Below are 15,960 nucleotides of genomic sequence, written 5' to 3' on the forward strand. Positions count from 1 at the left end.
ATTTTTAGCAATTATTAACTTATGAGAGAGAGAGAGATGCTGGCAATTCTGCATGCGGTGACAAAGTGGGGGTCTTACTTGATCGGTAGACGATTCATTATCCGAACCGATCAAAAGAGTCTTTCATACTTTATGGGACAACGCATACACACTCCAGCACAGCAGTGATGGGTCAAAAATTGCTGGGATATGATTATGAAATCTAATACAAGAAGTGAACAGAAAATAGAGCGGCGAATGTACTATCATGCCAACCCGATACCGCCGAGCTTGCAGCCTATTCATCTCCTACCTTTCCCTTCCTTGACGAGCTGAGGTATGCATGCACATTAGACCCAGATATTTTGAGATTGTTGCAGAAGGTGATGGATGATCCGAAATGTCATCTAGAGTTAGAAAATCGAGGTGGGTTGCTGCTAGACCACGGATGCATTCAAGTGCTCGCAAATGATGGATTGCGATATAAATTGTTGGAGCACTTCCACCGTACTCCAGAGGCTGGTCATGAGGGTGTCTTGAGGACATATAGGAGGATATCTCAGAGTTGCACATGGTCAGGATTGAGATGGGATGTGAGGAGTTTTATCCATGCTTGCGAAGTCTTTTAAAGGGCTAAGGCAACCATATTGAAACCGGTAGGATTAGTACAGCCTTTACCTATACCGGACCGTGTTTGGGAAGAAATTTTTATGGATTTTATAGAGGGTCTTCCGTTGGTACGTGGTTATTCTGTTATCTTTGTGGTGGTTGACAGATTGAGCAAGTATACACACTTTTCAGCATTGTCTCATTCGTTTTCAGCCAAGTCGGTGGCTGAATTTTTTGTTAGAGATGTTGCTCGGTTACATGGCATTCCACGCACGATTGTCTCGGATCATGATCGTGTATTTATGAGTGACTTTTGGACTGAGTTTTCTAAATTGTAGAGGACTCGATTGAACTTCAGTTTGGCCTACCATCCGCAAACGAACGGCCAAATAGAGGTGGTCAATCGAGACATTGAGCAGTATTTGAGGTGCTTTGTTGGAGAGATGCCGAGACGATGGTTGAAGTTCTTACCATAGGCGGAGTGGTCTTATAACACCGCCTACCAAAGCAGCATTGGCATGACTCTATTTGAGGTGATGCATGGGCATGGACGCATGGCTCTGACATTACGTGCTTATGATCCAGTGGCATATGTGGATCGTATAGAGGTGAACTTAGCTTTGATGGATAGAGACACCACATTGAGGAGGTTGCATGCTCATCTTAAACTAGCTCAAAACCGCATGAAGCAAGTTTATGATCATAGCCAAAGGGAGCAGGAGTTCGACATCGACAGTTGGGTGTTTATGAGGGTGTAGCAATATCGATAGATGACCTTACGTCCGATGCATAACCAAAATTAGCACATCACTACTTTGGTCCGTTTTGGGTGTTGGAGCGTATTGGTTCGATTGCATATCATTTGAAGCTGCCGGAGGGGTCAGGAGTGCATCCTATTTTTTATGTTTCATTATTGCGAGAGTGCATTGGAGACCATGAGATTGTTGGATCGATTCTACCGGAGCCATTGGAGGAGATAGAGATCGTAGAGCTAGTTCGAGTACTTTCTAGACGCCGCCGACAACATGATACCAGATTGGAGATGGAGATTCTAGTTGAGTTGCTTGGCAAACCATCCGATGAGGCTACATGAGAGTTGGAGACTGATATCTTGGAGCGTTTTCCCAACTTTTCACCTTGAGGGCAAGGTGGGGGAAGCGTGGTGGGCTGATACACTTAGATATGATATTTTCTTATTGCATTAGGTATTTATTTTTATTAAAATAAAATTCATATAGTTCGCGTTCGAATGCCCTTGCGAACGCCTGTGAAAAACTCCTAGACACAAGTATGTATCTAAATACTAGGTAATGATATCACTCGTTCGCTTAAGTAAAAGTCCGTAGAAATATTAAGAATGAAAGCAGAGATGAACGCCAAGTTTTAACGTGGAAAAACCCAAATGGGAAAAAACCACGAATCCAAACTCGGATCAAAACAAATCACTAGAATAGTAGCAGTTATAAAACTGACTCAAAAAACAACCTGTCGATCCAAACGACTTTCTTCCTCTCAGTCTTGATCGCTAGAACCCACGATTCACTGCTTCTCGTGATTGAAGTCCAACCTGAGTAACCATCGAGATTGATCTTTCGTCTAGATAGCCCTTAAGACGAAAGATTAAGTTTTGTAGATGAGTGAAACCTTGATAGTTGAAGAACCAATGTAGCCTCAAGAAGTCTCCTTCAATAATGCTTCTTCAACCACCCTAAAGATAGAGCATCACAATCCTTATATATGATCTCCAAGATAGAGCCAAATCCATGTCTTATTTGTACTCATGAAAGTCCAATTTTTTTAAACTTCGTTGGTGCGTTCGAATGGCATGACTTGATCTCAGGTGCGTTCGAACGGGCCCAAGTGCGTTCGAACGTGACAACTTGAATTCTTCAGGTTGCGTTCGAACGTGTTTGTGAACGCAGCTCTAGGTCTGTGTGAACGCAGTACTCGCGTTCGAACGCGTTTGTGAACGCAGCTCTCGGTCTGTGTGAACGCAAATACCCGCATTCGAATGCGTTTGTGAACGCAGCTCTCGGTCTGTGTGAACGCAAATATGTCGCATTCGAACGTGATGATACGATCTTCTCTTTAGGGCTAAGGCTCTGATACCAGATTGATACGATCTTCTCTTTGGGGCTAAGGCTCTGATACCAGATTGTTACGATCACACCTCTGGCTATGGAGCTCTGATACCAGCTTGATACGATCTGGCACGGAACTTTGAAATTAGATCCCAAAATATGCTGTCGTCGGATCGACGTGAGATTTTGATATGTTGTAGCCTCGTAAAAGAGCTTTCCAACAAATCTAGTTACAGGCGAATCGGAGTTGGGGATCTCAAGATATCGTTCGTTTAGTGGACGAACATCAGGATGCTCTGTTTTGGATTCGTGGATGGAGGCACGAGATCCTAGGTAATGGTGGATAGTGGTGGACCGGCGTTAATGTGGTGGCACCGGTGAAAAGTGATGGTGGAACGGTTGTGGTTGATGGAAGGATTAGGGCAAGTGTTGGATAGATTGGACGAAGGGGGAGAAGAGGGCCACCCCTAAGGGACTAGGGTGATTGGCCGGACGAGGGAGGTTAGAAGCGGCGTCGCCGGGGATTGAGAGAACGGGAGCGAAGAAGACGAAGGAGGCAAGGCAAAACTCAATCTCAATAATCAATACCGATTTTGGTTGCCCTACACATCCTTTTATAGGCTAACCAACAACTCACATTAACCCTAAAACATAATTTTTGCCGACCGCGTTCGAACTCGCCTGACCGCGTTCGAACGCACCGAATTAGCTCTTCTGGATTTGCGAACGTGATGCAGGCGTTTGAACGCATGATCGAACGCGCCTGTCGGTATTTGCGAACGCGATGCAGGCGTTCACAGTGCGTTCGAACGCACAGTACATTCTCTTCTCCACGTTCACAATCCCGTTCACAAACCGCGTTCGAACTCACTCCACCCGCGTTCGAACGCGACTTACAGAAAACTTATTTTAATGGAAATTAAACACTAAAACATGAAATAAAAACACTCCTAAAGTGAATTCATGCTCGAGACGACGTCGGTGAAGTCCGAATCGTATCACGTGAACGACGGGAATCCTCTAGAATTAGGGTTTTATATATTTTAGGACTTGTTGGCTATTCTCTATATATATGTGGATGGCAACCAAATTTATTATGCAATTGGATTATTGATTTCTTACCTCTTATCTTATCTCTAGACTTCTCTCTCCTCTCTCTTCACTAACCTTCCACCTCTACCGTTGGCAAGGCTTCTCCTAACTTCTAATCTCTCGACTATCAAACCACCCTTTTTTTTGGGATCTCGACCACTTCGTTCCCTTGGTCTACATCGTTTAACCACATCCACAATTAACTTTCAATCTCCATACCCATCCATAACCCTAACATCCACTCCATTAGTCACCACCACCATCACCCACAATTTTCTGTATTTTCGTCCCTGCTATAATTCTAATATGCAAAGGGAGTAAATATGAAAGTCGTAGATCAGGAAGTTACCGATCTAACCCAATTGGTTTCGTAATTTTCTAACTATAGAAGAATATTTTACAAATATTTTCCCATAATCGCACAGACTGATTTTTATAATACATACAAATTTTGAAAGAATCGTTGAGGTAGCTTATTTTTAGTATCGAAACTTAACAAGTGATATTAGATGTGCTTAACTTTATTAAATATTAAGTTATTGATATTTTATGCTGTTTAAATTAAATTTTATTTGTTTACTATAAAATAAAAGAATATGATAAGAGATATAGAGAGAGAGTAGAGAGAGTAATAAATTATGATTAGATATTGATAAGATGTTTAAGAGAGAGAAGAGATGAGTAATGAATTATGATAAGATGTTTGAAAGAGATAAATATATAAGTGATAAATTATAATAAGATATTTAAGAGAGGTTGTAGCTAAATTAAAGGTAAATTGGTAATTAGATTAATGTGTGATATAAAATATAATTTTAAAAAATAGTGTTTATATTTTAGAATATGTCAGGTGGAATAAGTGGCTGTATTCTGAAAGGGAAATTAGGTGAGTAACCGGTGCACACCGCATCGTTTCCAGTCAAAAAAAATAGTCTGGGGTGTTACAATCTGCAACCCTCCACCTCCTCCTCCCATGGCGAGATCAAAACGTCGGCGGCGGCGAAACCGAGTTCCCGAACTCCTCCGGCGATCCTATGACGATCGCGCTCATTCTCTAAAGGAGGCGATACTCTCCCTCCTCCCTTCTCCGCCACCGCCGTCGTCCGAGGAGTGCACGTGCGGTGGGCGCCGCTGCCTCGGATGCGCCGATGCCTCGTCTTACCTTCTACGCGCCCGCGACTCCGCCGCCTACAGCCACCTCCTTTCGCGTGCCGTCTGCGTCGTATCACGCGCCGCCCCGTCGCCGCCCGTCTTCTTTCTCGGCAATAACTTTACGCAACGCCAGGTGATTCGTCTCCCTCCTCCTTTCTGTGTTTTATTCCGGTTTTTGATGTTATAGAAAAATTCGTGATGGTGTAATTCGTTTCTCAGCTTATTGATGTTTCCTGTCTACGTTTTCTTTCTTCCATACCCTCTGTTTCAACCGGCATGAAAATTAGTTTTCTTCTATGACCTTTTAGCTCTTTAACAGTTTAACCATGATTGGGCTATCTTAAAAGTTAAAACCAGTATTGGGTATATGAACTGGCTATATTAACATTCAGATTAGAATTAGAGAAATAAAAGGATATGGAAGTATTTGGCTAAATATTAGAATGAGAATTATTATCAGTTTTTGTGATAGGCGGTAAACTGTTCTTTAGCTAACTTTTTTTTCCCGAAAATGCTGGAGTCACTCTCTATGCTAACTTTAACTTAACAAATATCACCAAGGTGGTTCTGAAAATGGAGAATAATGTTTATGTTGAATATAATTGCTTGTAATCTCCAATGTGCCCTTATTTTTTTTTCTGTCAAATCGTGAAATTATATCTCCTTTTTAACTTCAAATTATTGTAGGAATGTTTAGTTAGGTTGTGTTGGGCTCCATTTAAGTTTTCATCTATTAGGTTCCAACATGATTACACAATGGTATTCTTAAAAAAAAAATGATTACACAATGGTATTGCCATAATTTGTTAGGCCTTGTTAGGCTAAAATTTAAGACTGTTTCTGAGATTTGTTCCTTCTAAAGAACCATATTAAGTTTCTGATTCATGACAAATATAGGGGCAGAGATGGATTTAAGGAAAAACATCCAAGATGAGAACAGATATGGATTTCAGTAGTAAAAGCAATAAATAGAACAAAACATAGATAGAGGTACACAAGGGAAAAGCTATTAAATTGGAAATCTGAGTGAAGAAAAAGTTTCGTACAGTTGCTACACTATTCATCTCATAAAATATATTATTTTATAATTTAGTTTTCTGAGTGAAAAGAAATAAACAGCAATAAAGAAGAAATTGATAGAAAAGGAAAATAGACGAGAGTATAGATGAGAAGAGAAGATATTAAAATAGAGAATGGTAACCTGGAATCACTCTTGTAGTGGTCTATACCCAAAGGGTTTGGCATCACACTAATCTACGCTTTATGCTTGTTATAAAACAAGGTAGCTTAGCATTACAAGCTTGATTTCATTGATCGGCTGGCCTATGTTAAATATGAGGTGGCTTAGAGCTATACAAGGTAATAAGCATAAAGCTATATAAGTTACATCAATCATCATAAAGCTTTACAAGGAAAATAGATCAATCAACATAAAGCTTAAAACAAACCTAAATCTGTGAAGGAGGGACTCGAAATCCTTAAATTAAGCCCAAAGCAAACCTTAATATAAAAATTGTGAAAAATATATTAAAACAGGTAAACTAAAGGACGAAAATTAGAACACTAACCAAATAAACTTAATCCTAATTAGACTTGACTCAATAAAGACACCTAAAGATTGACTATCAAATATCTAATCTAGATTATTTTGTTGGCTTTAATGCTCCTACATCACTTTCACTTGTTATTTTCTCTTTCTAATCCCATCATTCACTCTCTGAGGAAACTATCAACTTTCATGTATATATATATATATATATAATTTTATCTTTTTTTTTCTTTGGTTTAGTTATTTTGATTTGTAAGGTGCTGAGGGTATATTTTCATATATTCTTTCTCAATGTACAGTTATATGTACTTATTATCTCCTTTGCATGACTTTCTTGAGTTTTGATGTTATATTCTTTATTCTGGGCTACTTTTTGTTGGCGTATTCACTTAGGAGAATGTGGTCCTTCATGTATTGTCAAATTTAGTGAAGGACCACAAAAATCTGATTTGTGGAGGGTTTTCGGGTGTCATTTTTCTTTTGTTTTTTTGTTTATTGAAATTTGGATTGCCTGATCTATTAGTTTTGTTGTTTCTTCGAAGTACTGACTAAGGCTCAGATTGTCAGGAGGACAATTGAGTTGATAATGGATAGTTCAGACAGGATTGACAATGTGCTATGCAACAGTTATAATAAGGTATGTGGATAACTTCATAATATGTTATCAACATGGCTATCTTTTGTATATTAAGAATCAATGATTGTTAGCCCAAACTTCCAATTCTCCTACTTGTTGTCCCCCTTGATTAGCCCTTTGATCAGCTTGCTGGTTGCTACATGCTTTTCCTCAGCAATATGCTCCATTTGTTTCTATAATTTTCATTCTCATGCTTAATCTTTCTACTTGTTCTACCTTTTGGTTTACTTAAAGCCTTGCTTGCGCTAGACTAGTACCAACTACCAAGTGTATGCAGTGTTTGTATTTAATACTTAGGACATTTCTAAACAAGCAAATGAAGGAGCACTTCCATACGGATATTATTTCCATGTAACATAAGCTACTTACTAGAGTTCATCGTGCTCAAGTTATGGGATCTTGAAATGCTGAAACAAAAATGTATCAGAGGTTCCATAGTTTGAGGAGTTCATAAACTTGTTGTGATGCATGGGCTTTCATTAGGTTGGTTGTGATTGTAAGCTATATTTAATTTTAATTTGATAGAAAATTGAAGCTTTATCTTTTCTGTATGAAGTTCTTGCAGATGCAATTAGGTTTCATGCATTCCAAGTTTAAATGAAAAATCAATGTAGACAAAAGTGTTATGACTTCCCTTTTTTCTTCCCATAATTTTTTTGAGAGGATGTGCTTTGACATCCAATTAATTGAAATGGATATTAGATGCTGCACATGAGCGCAACCTAGCCCTTGGAAAGGATATTTAATGGTTACAAAATAAAAACTGGTTATAATATTACAGTTTATATATGTAGATGCAGTTTTTCTAATTCATGAAGGCAAAAAGCCCCATTATGGTCAAGTAATATCTTGATTTCATCTTTATCAGTTATATTGTGATGCTCCTATCTGATACTTGAGTGATGCCAATTGCTTCTTTTTTGGATTTTATTTTCTGATAGTTATTTTCCCCTTGTCCACATCAGCAAGTTCACTTCAGTCCCCTTGGTGAATTTGTTTGTTCATGCACTTGGGATCTTCTTTTGACTAGGGTAAGTTTATAATGCTATCCAAGTTGGAATTTATCTAGGTTTCATAATAAAGTTGCTCTTCATTTTGCTTGAAAAAAATGTTTCACATGCAGATTGGTGATCCACTGATGATTTTTCTTCTAAGATATTCATCTATTTTTCTACCTATTAAAAATAGAGGCTACCATCAGGTAGCAGGTCCTCGACTAAATACACTTCTTCAGAGCTCAAATTTTTTGCGTACCTCATTAACATCAAGAAATCAGGAGCGAATGGAGATGATACCTAATGCGGTAATTATACTGTGATTTGATATGACCTTTTGTATCTTCTGTGCTTACTTTATTGCTAACTATTGTGCTACACTGAAGACATTGCATTATCTTGGTCTTGTAGAAGCTCCTTATATTTTACTGGTAGTCTAACTCAGTGATGGCCGTGTTAGTGGCACCCTCCCCATGCCAGTGGCACACATTTATATGTTTTTAATACATTTTTTAGGATATTTAGAGATGTTTTTGGATCATTGGTATGCTAATCTTTGATTTTTTTTATCTAAATATATGTATTAAAATTTAAAATCTACATTACAATATTTTATCTTTAGATTATTTTTGTAAATAACCTATTTTATTAAAGATAAAGCAACAGCTGAATATAAATATTATTCAACACAATATGATTGAATACATTCATTAAAATTAATATTAATGATTAAACACTCCATAATATGATTGAATACTCCATAATATGATTGAATACTCCATAATATAATTGAATACTCCATAATATAATTGAACACATAATGACGTTCAATATATAATTGATCATTCAATACATAATTGATAATAGTTCAATAATTAAAACTAATATCTAGTTGAACGTAGAATAACGAGGATCAAAGACTTCATTTGCTGGCACAAGAATAACACGGGAATGTTGCGATAAATACTGCCGATATTCTTCAAAACTTATCCATTAATAATATTGCTCGTTATAACGTCTCACATAGTCTTTATAGAAATAAGAATTTTGTAATTCTTTGATGATATGATATGGATATTGAATATACACGGGAATGACCGGCACATGCACATGCACACCATAAGCATAGACAAATTGTGGATATGGAGTATAATAAGAGTGTTGTGGCTCTGGTGGGTGTGATTGATATAATGGTAATGATGATGAACTCATATTATCCTGTGGGCGCACCTCTCTTGATGTCCTGCTACCTATAGACTCATGTTTTTTCCTCATCTGACTATAATAATATTGAGCTTGAGATGATCCATTTCCTTTCTTCTGTCTCTGATAAATTCGGCTTTGTGGTTGTTTAGGTCTAGCAAATGAATTGTCATTCCAATTTTAAAAAATGACAAATAACTTGTAATTTCAAAAATGTCAAATGACAAAAGTTAATTGATGGAAATAAGAAAAAGTTAAAATAAATGGGTTCTATATGTCATATCATATTTGTTAAGAAAATAAGTAAAGTTGATTTGATAAAGATTGATGGAAATAGAAAAATTTTAAAAAAAATATCTCTACATTGGCACATGATTGGCGCGAGGCTATGCTGGACGGCACGTGGTCGTGCCGGACTGGCACGGATCGGCATATGCCGTGCCTCTACTGGCACGGCAAGTGCCGGTTGGCACGGCCATCCTTGGTCTAATTTTTGTAAAGCTTTTTTAAACTTGATGACTTTCATTTTGTATGCTTATGTTTTGCTTGCCAAAACTCATTATTGTGGTTATTTGATGTGCTTAAGATCTTAGTGGCATATATTTCTCAAATATGATAGTAGTAACAAAAAATATTTGCCCAAAGGGAGATGAGTTTAGGAAATAATGTTTGGTAAGTTTTCTAAATGCAAACTTAATGATGGAGGTTCCTCTCAGTTGATGATGATTGCAGATCATGGATGTTGTGTATGTTGAATGCATACTTCATTATATAATGGCCGCTTACAAACAAGAAGCCAATATCTTATGTGAGATGATTCAGATGATTTGTATCAGAAAAGCACGCATTTGTAAAGTGTACTAAAGGCCACATAACTCAAGACTTACACATTCTTCTCTGCATTCTTACACTTATCCTATCAATAATTATTTGAAAATATGAGATTTAGGAAGTTTTCATACAAGAATGAAGAAGATTTTTGAGTTATCAAACGTTATGATCACCTTCGAGGAGGTTGTGATCACAACAAGGGACAGCTCCGGATGATTTGGAACCGGTACTTTAGAGATAAATGTTGATCGATATAGCCGTCCAAAAGAATTGAGATTCTAATAAGTTGACCCTCTAGAAGTCAGGGATCTAATGCAACGGAATCACGTCGGTCGGATGAGTAGATTGGGAGATATGATGGAAAAACTGACTTGATATGTCATCCTAACTTGGATTGCTAATCACACCCCGTATGGAAAGTTGGCAATTCAAATTGGGACAAACATTCAATCCCCAATGCAGCCACCATTCCGACGCTCGCCATAGTAGGTTCTTTCCTAGGAGTCTAGGACTCTTCGGTTGGTAGCGTTTCTACTGGTGTGTTCGTCTAGCAACTGAGCGTCTTTCCCACTCCAAGTCGCCAACTTTTAACAGACAAAAGTTGGCAAGTCGAGTTGGGTAGGATAATCGACCGCTAGAACCTCCGTGCTCCTCTACTGCTCCCATGAAAGGTATATAGCCGAGCTGAGCCAATGGAAAGTCATCATCCCGTGTGGATCTTGAACCGTCTCCGCCTCTCGATATCCTTGTACAGTCACCGGCAGTTGACATTCTGCGCTCGCCTTGACTCGGTTGAGTCGCGTTCATGCCCGATTCGGGTCCGTCTTCAAGCTGCATCTTCTTAACTTGGTTTGGCTTCAGCATCTTTGAACTCAACTTGGTTTCATCCACCACAACGCAACTTGGAATTTGGTAACATCAACTCGGTGCGGTTCGGTGGACTTGATCCCTTTAGGCTTGGGTTCGATTTCGTGGAACCAGGTCTTGTTGATCCGTCTAAAAGGGTCCATAATAATTCTCTCTAGCTTGAGCCTAATCACCTCGGGTGGGTCCTTCTAAGTGGCCACCCTTCTGGCTTGAAACACAAGGAAATTGGAATGCAAAAAATTTAGTCAAGTCGTTTGGCTCGACTGGGTGTGAGTTTGCCTCGAGTTCCCATGGAACTGCATGTAACTTGTCCTTATGCGAGACCTACATCATGCCCACAACCTTCAGTCTTGCCTATTGTGTTCGAGACAGCCCCACCATGGAGTGGTAGGTGGGGTTCAAGCCATTCTTCTTGCACGCCCCTCCGAATTGCCATTCGCATGCCGACGAAGTCAAATGTTACTGGGCCCAAACTCCAGCCATCAAACATCTAGGACGACATCTACTCCTTGGAGAGCTAGTGGGTACAAGTCCACACTAAAGGTAGAGTCTTGCACCCATAGCGGCATGCCTCGACACGCCTCGGCACAACTCATCTTGAGCCATTGCCTATCCTCACCTCCAAATCCACTATCAACTCCACTTCGAGTCCAACCTCCCTTAGGAGCTTTTTGTTTAGGAAGTTGTGGGTACTTCATGTGTCTATCAAGATCTGAACCATAGCTCGCTTGATAATTCCATTCACTCACAATGCTTTTGGCTTTGTCGTGCTTGAGTACATATGCAGTGAAGCTTTAGTTATCATCTCTTCCTTCTCCTCCTTCACCTCGCCTTAGTTCTCTTGACTCCTCTAGACTTTCTGCAATAGCAAAGTCCTCCATGTCATCCTTTGGGCTGTCGAGAAGCAAAATAACGCCCTTCGATTGTGAGTAGCGATGATCGGGCACATACTTCTCATCACAACAGAAGCATAGCCTTTTGGAGTGTCGCTCCACCTGATCAGGTGTGAGAGTCCGTCCAGGGTTCTAACTAGATGTTTCATGTCGTTAGAGAGCTTCAAGGGTGCTCTTAGTCCAGCACTAATCATCGACGCTCTCCAATCGGGTGCCGCATTACTGTTAGGTGCGCTCAGCCGCGTGGCTTGGCGCATGTCTCGTCTGGTCCATGCTTGTTGGTGCATCCTCAACTTGTGATGCTTCTCATCCATGTGTAGTGCATCCTCCACCATCTCCTCCATAGTGTTGGCCTTAGGGCTTTGACGTCGGCTTGGATGTCGCCATGAAAACCCGAGAGAAAGGCACTTGGTTGGTAAATATTGGACCGTGGTGGATCGCAACGGCTATGGATGCGCTCGAACTCTTCCACAAATGCCTTCACTATCGTCTTTTGGCACACCTTGTTGAGCATTGCGTTGTCGTATCCAAATGGACCAAACCACTTGCATAAGGCATCGGTGAACTCGGCCTAAGTTTAGAATCCACGGTAGGAGCTTATCGAGCGGAACCATTGTAGCGGGGTTTTCTCAAGATGCAATGATGCCATGACCACCTTGTGTTCTTCGGGCGTCCCTTAAAATTGGAAGAACTGCTCCACCTTGAATATCCACTCAAGTGGATCATGTTCATTGTACTTGGGAAAATTGAGCCTTGCTGTCCGACCCTTGAGTGCGTTCTCCCAATTTTGATCGAATCCAAACCCAACTGGTGCGGGGGTGGGTGCACCAGGGGTTGCTGGTGAGGTGGTCTCTGAACCGGTGTGCGCGTTCGTGGTTCCTCCGACTCGTGCTTGGACTCGGACTCGAGTCCAACCCATGGGTTAGTGTCCTGGATCATTTGAAGGCCATTGTCCTCTTCTTGCAGCTCTAGCCAAGCCATTATGGTGGCTTCGACTCCAGAGGACTAGGAAGAATCGACGACTGTGACGTTGGGGTGGGGTTGTGGTGGTTAGCCACTTCTGTCCGGGCAGCAGGCCTGGGTCTAAGGGCTGAACCAGCTGCTGATGGTTGTGGTTCATGGTCCTTATCATTTTCAGCATGAGGGATTCCATGGTTGAGGGCGGATTTGGACTCGGCCGGCCACCCGAGCCTTGAGGAGTTTCGGGGGCAGTACTGTTTCGCTCTTATTCGGGTGCCGACGACTCAACGAGAGGGGGTGATTTGACGTAAGAGAAGGGCGACGATGACGGTGGCCACGATCAAGGCCGATGCTCAGCGAGAGAGAGGGAGGTCGCACAAGAGGGAGTGATAGAAGAAGAGAGGATTTAATTCAAATTCCAATTCATTCAATAATCCAAATATGGTCAGCACTTAAGTATTTATAGGTGGCTACAATACAACTTGGTTCTGCTAGCCCGACCGTATCAACTGAACCTAAAATGCAGAGCTAAAAGTAAATGCGCCTAATACATCAATTCTAAGGTTAGGTGCTGCACCACAAGTGACTTGGTGGCTACCTAACTTGATCGGTCGGCCAACTTTAAGAGCTCGGACTTGGCTCACCTATCTAGAAGCTAAATCTCAATTCTTTGATAAACAATTGATTAATAAAATTAACTAGATAACTCGCTAGGGTGGTTAGGCGCGCCCTGACCTTCTTCCGTCACCCAGTCCAATGTGATTGGGCTCACCCATCTGGTCCGTTCGTAACATCAAACTGCTCAGTATCATCACCTACACTGAAATCCACATAGAAAAATAAGATAAATCCTGCTGATGGGGTAATAAGCATGATTACTGGTATCCAAATGGGAGATGAGTGAAAGATTGATGGTGAACTATGATATTGAACCATTGAGCAGGAATACAATTGCTTAACTTAAAACCTTTTAGGCTGAGGACCTGACGTCACACTTTCTACTTTATAGGTTATAGATTTGCATATTCTTGTTTTGTTTCATTGCTGTTGATGTTTGTGATTACCTTGCGAAAATATTGTCAGTCCTTTCCTGAATTTGATTTTCAGGCCATTAATTGAAGCACTTTCCTCTACTCCCTTTCATTTAAATAATTCTACTAGTTGTTCTTATTCATATCTTTAGGTGCTATGCTGTTTCTCAAAATTATATTACATTATGACACTTCATGTACTGTAGCTTCATAATTTACACGATGTGGGTAGTTCATGTGTGTGTATGTGCATGATAACAGGCAAATTTCTTTGTCTGAAGGATATAATTCATTAATTCCTTAATTAGCTGTAGTTATCTCCGGCTATCCTTCATTTTGAGAGACTTGCACTAATATCATAGCTATATTTGAAGATCATAACTCCTTAGCATTTGATTCAGATGTTAACTACCAGTGTTTTGATCAGTGCTCATTAGGACATAAATTCAAGAGAAACCATGCTAGTTTTGGAGAGAGACAAGATGCGGATGTCACTTTGCTGCCTAGTTCTCCATTGAGTGTGGACAAGTCCATTCCTTGTCAGAGTTACCAGACAAGTTATAATCCTTCAAAGCATCTAATAGTATGTCAAAGAACTAGTCAACAAATTGATCTGCAAGTTTTATTGAGAGACCATAGAACAGACAGTTTCTGTTATGAACCCAATTGTAGTGTAAAACCTCCAGAACAAGTTGGCAAAAGTATATGCTTCCAGTCTGAGGAACAAAGGAATCGGCATAAGAGTGATGTTATCAGTCAAACATCTATTCTGAAAATGAAGGAATTTTTGCATTCTGTTAATGATTGTAAAGTAGAATCTGGTAATGTGCTCATCACTGAGAGTGAAGCTTCTTCACATGCTGAAGATATGCATTTAGAACAAGTCACGACATCATCAGAGGACAGATGTGGTTCCCTTGGATTACTTATTACTGATGTTTCTCATCTGTCTTCCATTTCATCACATAGTAAGTCCGAAAAGCGCAAAAGATTGTTTAGTTGGCAACGCCACAAAAAACGGAAGTTAAACTATTCTAGAGAAACAGTATCTGATGTCAATGCATCTCATCATTCCCTAGAAACATATGATTTGAAGCATCAGCGAATGATTGGCATTTCTGAATCTATTGTATCTGAAGATGCTATAGTTTCCAACAATGAAAATTGCCATTCTGTGCATGCTATAGATATGTACCAAGGAGGAACGATGTTATCTTCTGAAAAGCCCATTCATCAGTTGTCAAGTGCTGATGTTGCTGAGGTATCTGAAGGGAAAAACTACGATATCATGGATAGTTTAGGAATTCAATCTACATTTTGTGAAGAGACTCTTACACCTGAGATCTTATGCTTCAATAAGATGCTCACCGAAGAACATAAAGATGAGCTTCTCTTTGAAAATATTGGTTCATCAAAAAACAGCAATGATCTTCAGATTCATTTTCAGAAGGTTAGCTTGAGCAGTATCTCCCATTTTATGATGTCACTTCATATATCATCATATTATTTGCATGTTTCTTACATTCCTATCCTTAATATTAAGCTTATCAGCACTATATGTTATTATCTTAGATGGCTTCTAGTCTTTGGCAGATATGTCCATCATAAATGCTAAAATTTCTTGTATTTAATGCAAAAGGTTGAGTCTCCAATGTGTTAGACACCCAATCAACCCAGAAATTTAAGTAGTTAGATAATGAGCCAACAATGTGTATCATACCTTAACATGCATTTTCATGTCTGACCCCTTATGCACTACATGTGGACAAGAAATTGGTAAGAAGATGTGTGACCTCCACACTTCACTTATATAGATAATAGAAAGTAGAGATTAGTTGGGACTAGATGAGGTTTGAACTGATGGCCTCTGGAAAATCCGGCTCTTACGTAATGCACCAACAATATATATTATGTCTTAACATAATTGAAGGAAGTAAATTCATATAATGCATGAAAAGTGGTGGACAAGGATTTCCCTATGGTAGACTTTATGATTAATTCAAGTAGTTAGTGGAACACAAACTCATAAAGCAAATAGCTGCTGCACAATTTGGACATGTCATGCGGATTATTTTCACCAT

General features: G+C 39.7%; 1 protein-coding gene across 6 annotated transcripts in view; it reads left to right on the forward strand.

Moving 5' to 3' along the window:
• The first annotated feature begins 4,633 nt into the window (after positions 1-4,633).
• The window catches only part of LOC140800090 (telomerase reverse transcriptase), a 59,736-nt gene continuing 48,409 nt past the window's right edge, over positions 4,634-15,960 (forward strand). Inside the window, exons 1-5 of one of the 6 annotated variants that reach the window (XM_073154742.1) lie at positions 4,634-5,046; positions 7,022-7,099; positions 8,065-8,130; positions 8,223-8,402; positions 14,307-15,329. In XM_073154742.1, the coding sequence (XP_073010843.1) occupies positions 4,735-5,046; positions 7,022-7,099; positions 8,065-8,130; positions 8,223-8,402; positions 14,307-15,329 (1,659 nt within the window). In that variant the 5' untranslated portion in view covers positions 4,634-4,734. Of the gene's footprint in view, positions 5,047-7,021; positions 7,100-8,040; positions 8,131-8,222; positions 8,403-14,306; positions 15,330-15,960 lie in introns of all 6 variants that reach the window. The other 5 variants (XR_012111141.1, XM_073154741.1, XM_073154743.1 and 2 more) reach the window with 5 other exon arrangements.

The sequence above is a fragment of the Typha latifolia genome, chromosome 13 (assembly GCF_019914945.1).
Source record: "Typha latifolia isolate L0001 chromosome 13, TyphaL0001v2, whole genome shotgun sequence".
Lineage (NCBI taxonomy): Eukaryota > Viridiplantae > Streptophyta > Magnoliopsida > Poales > Typhaceae > Typha > Typha latifolia.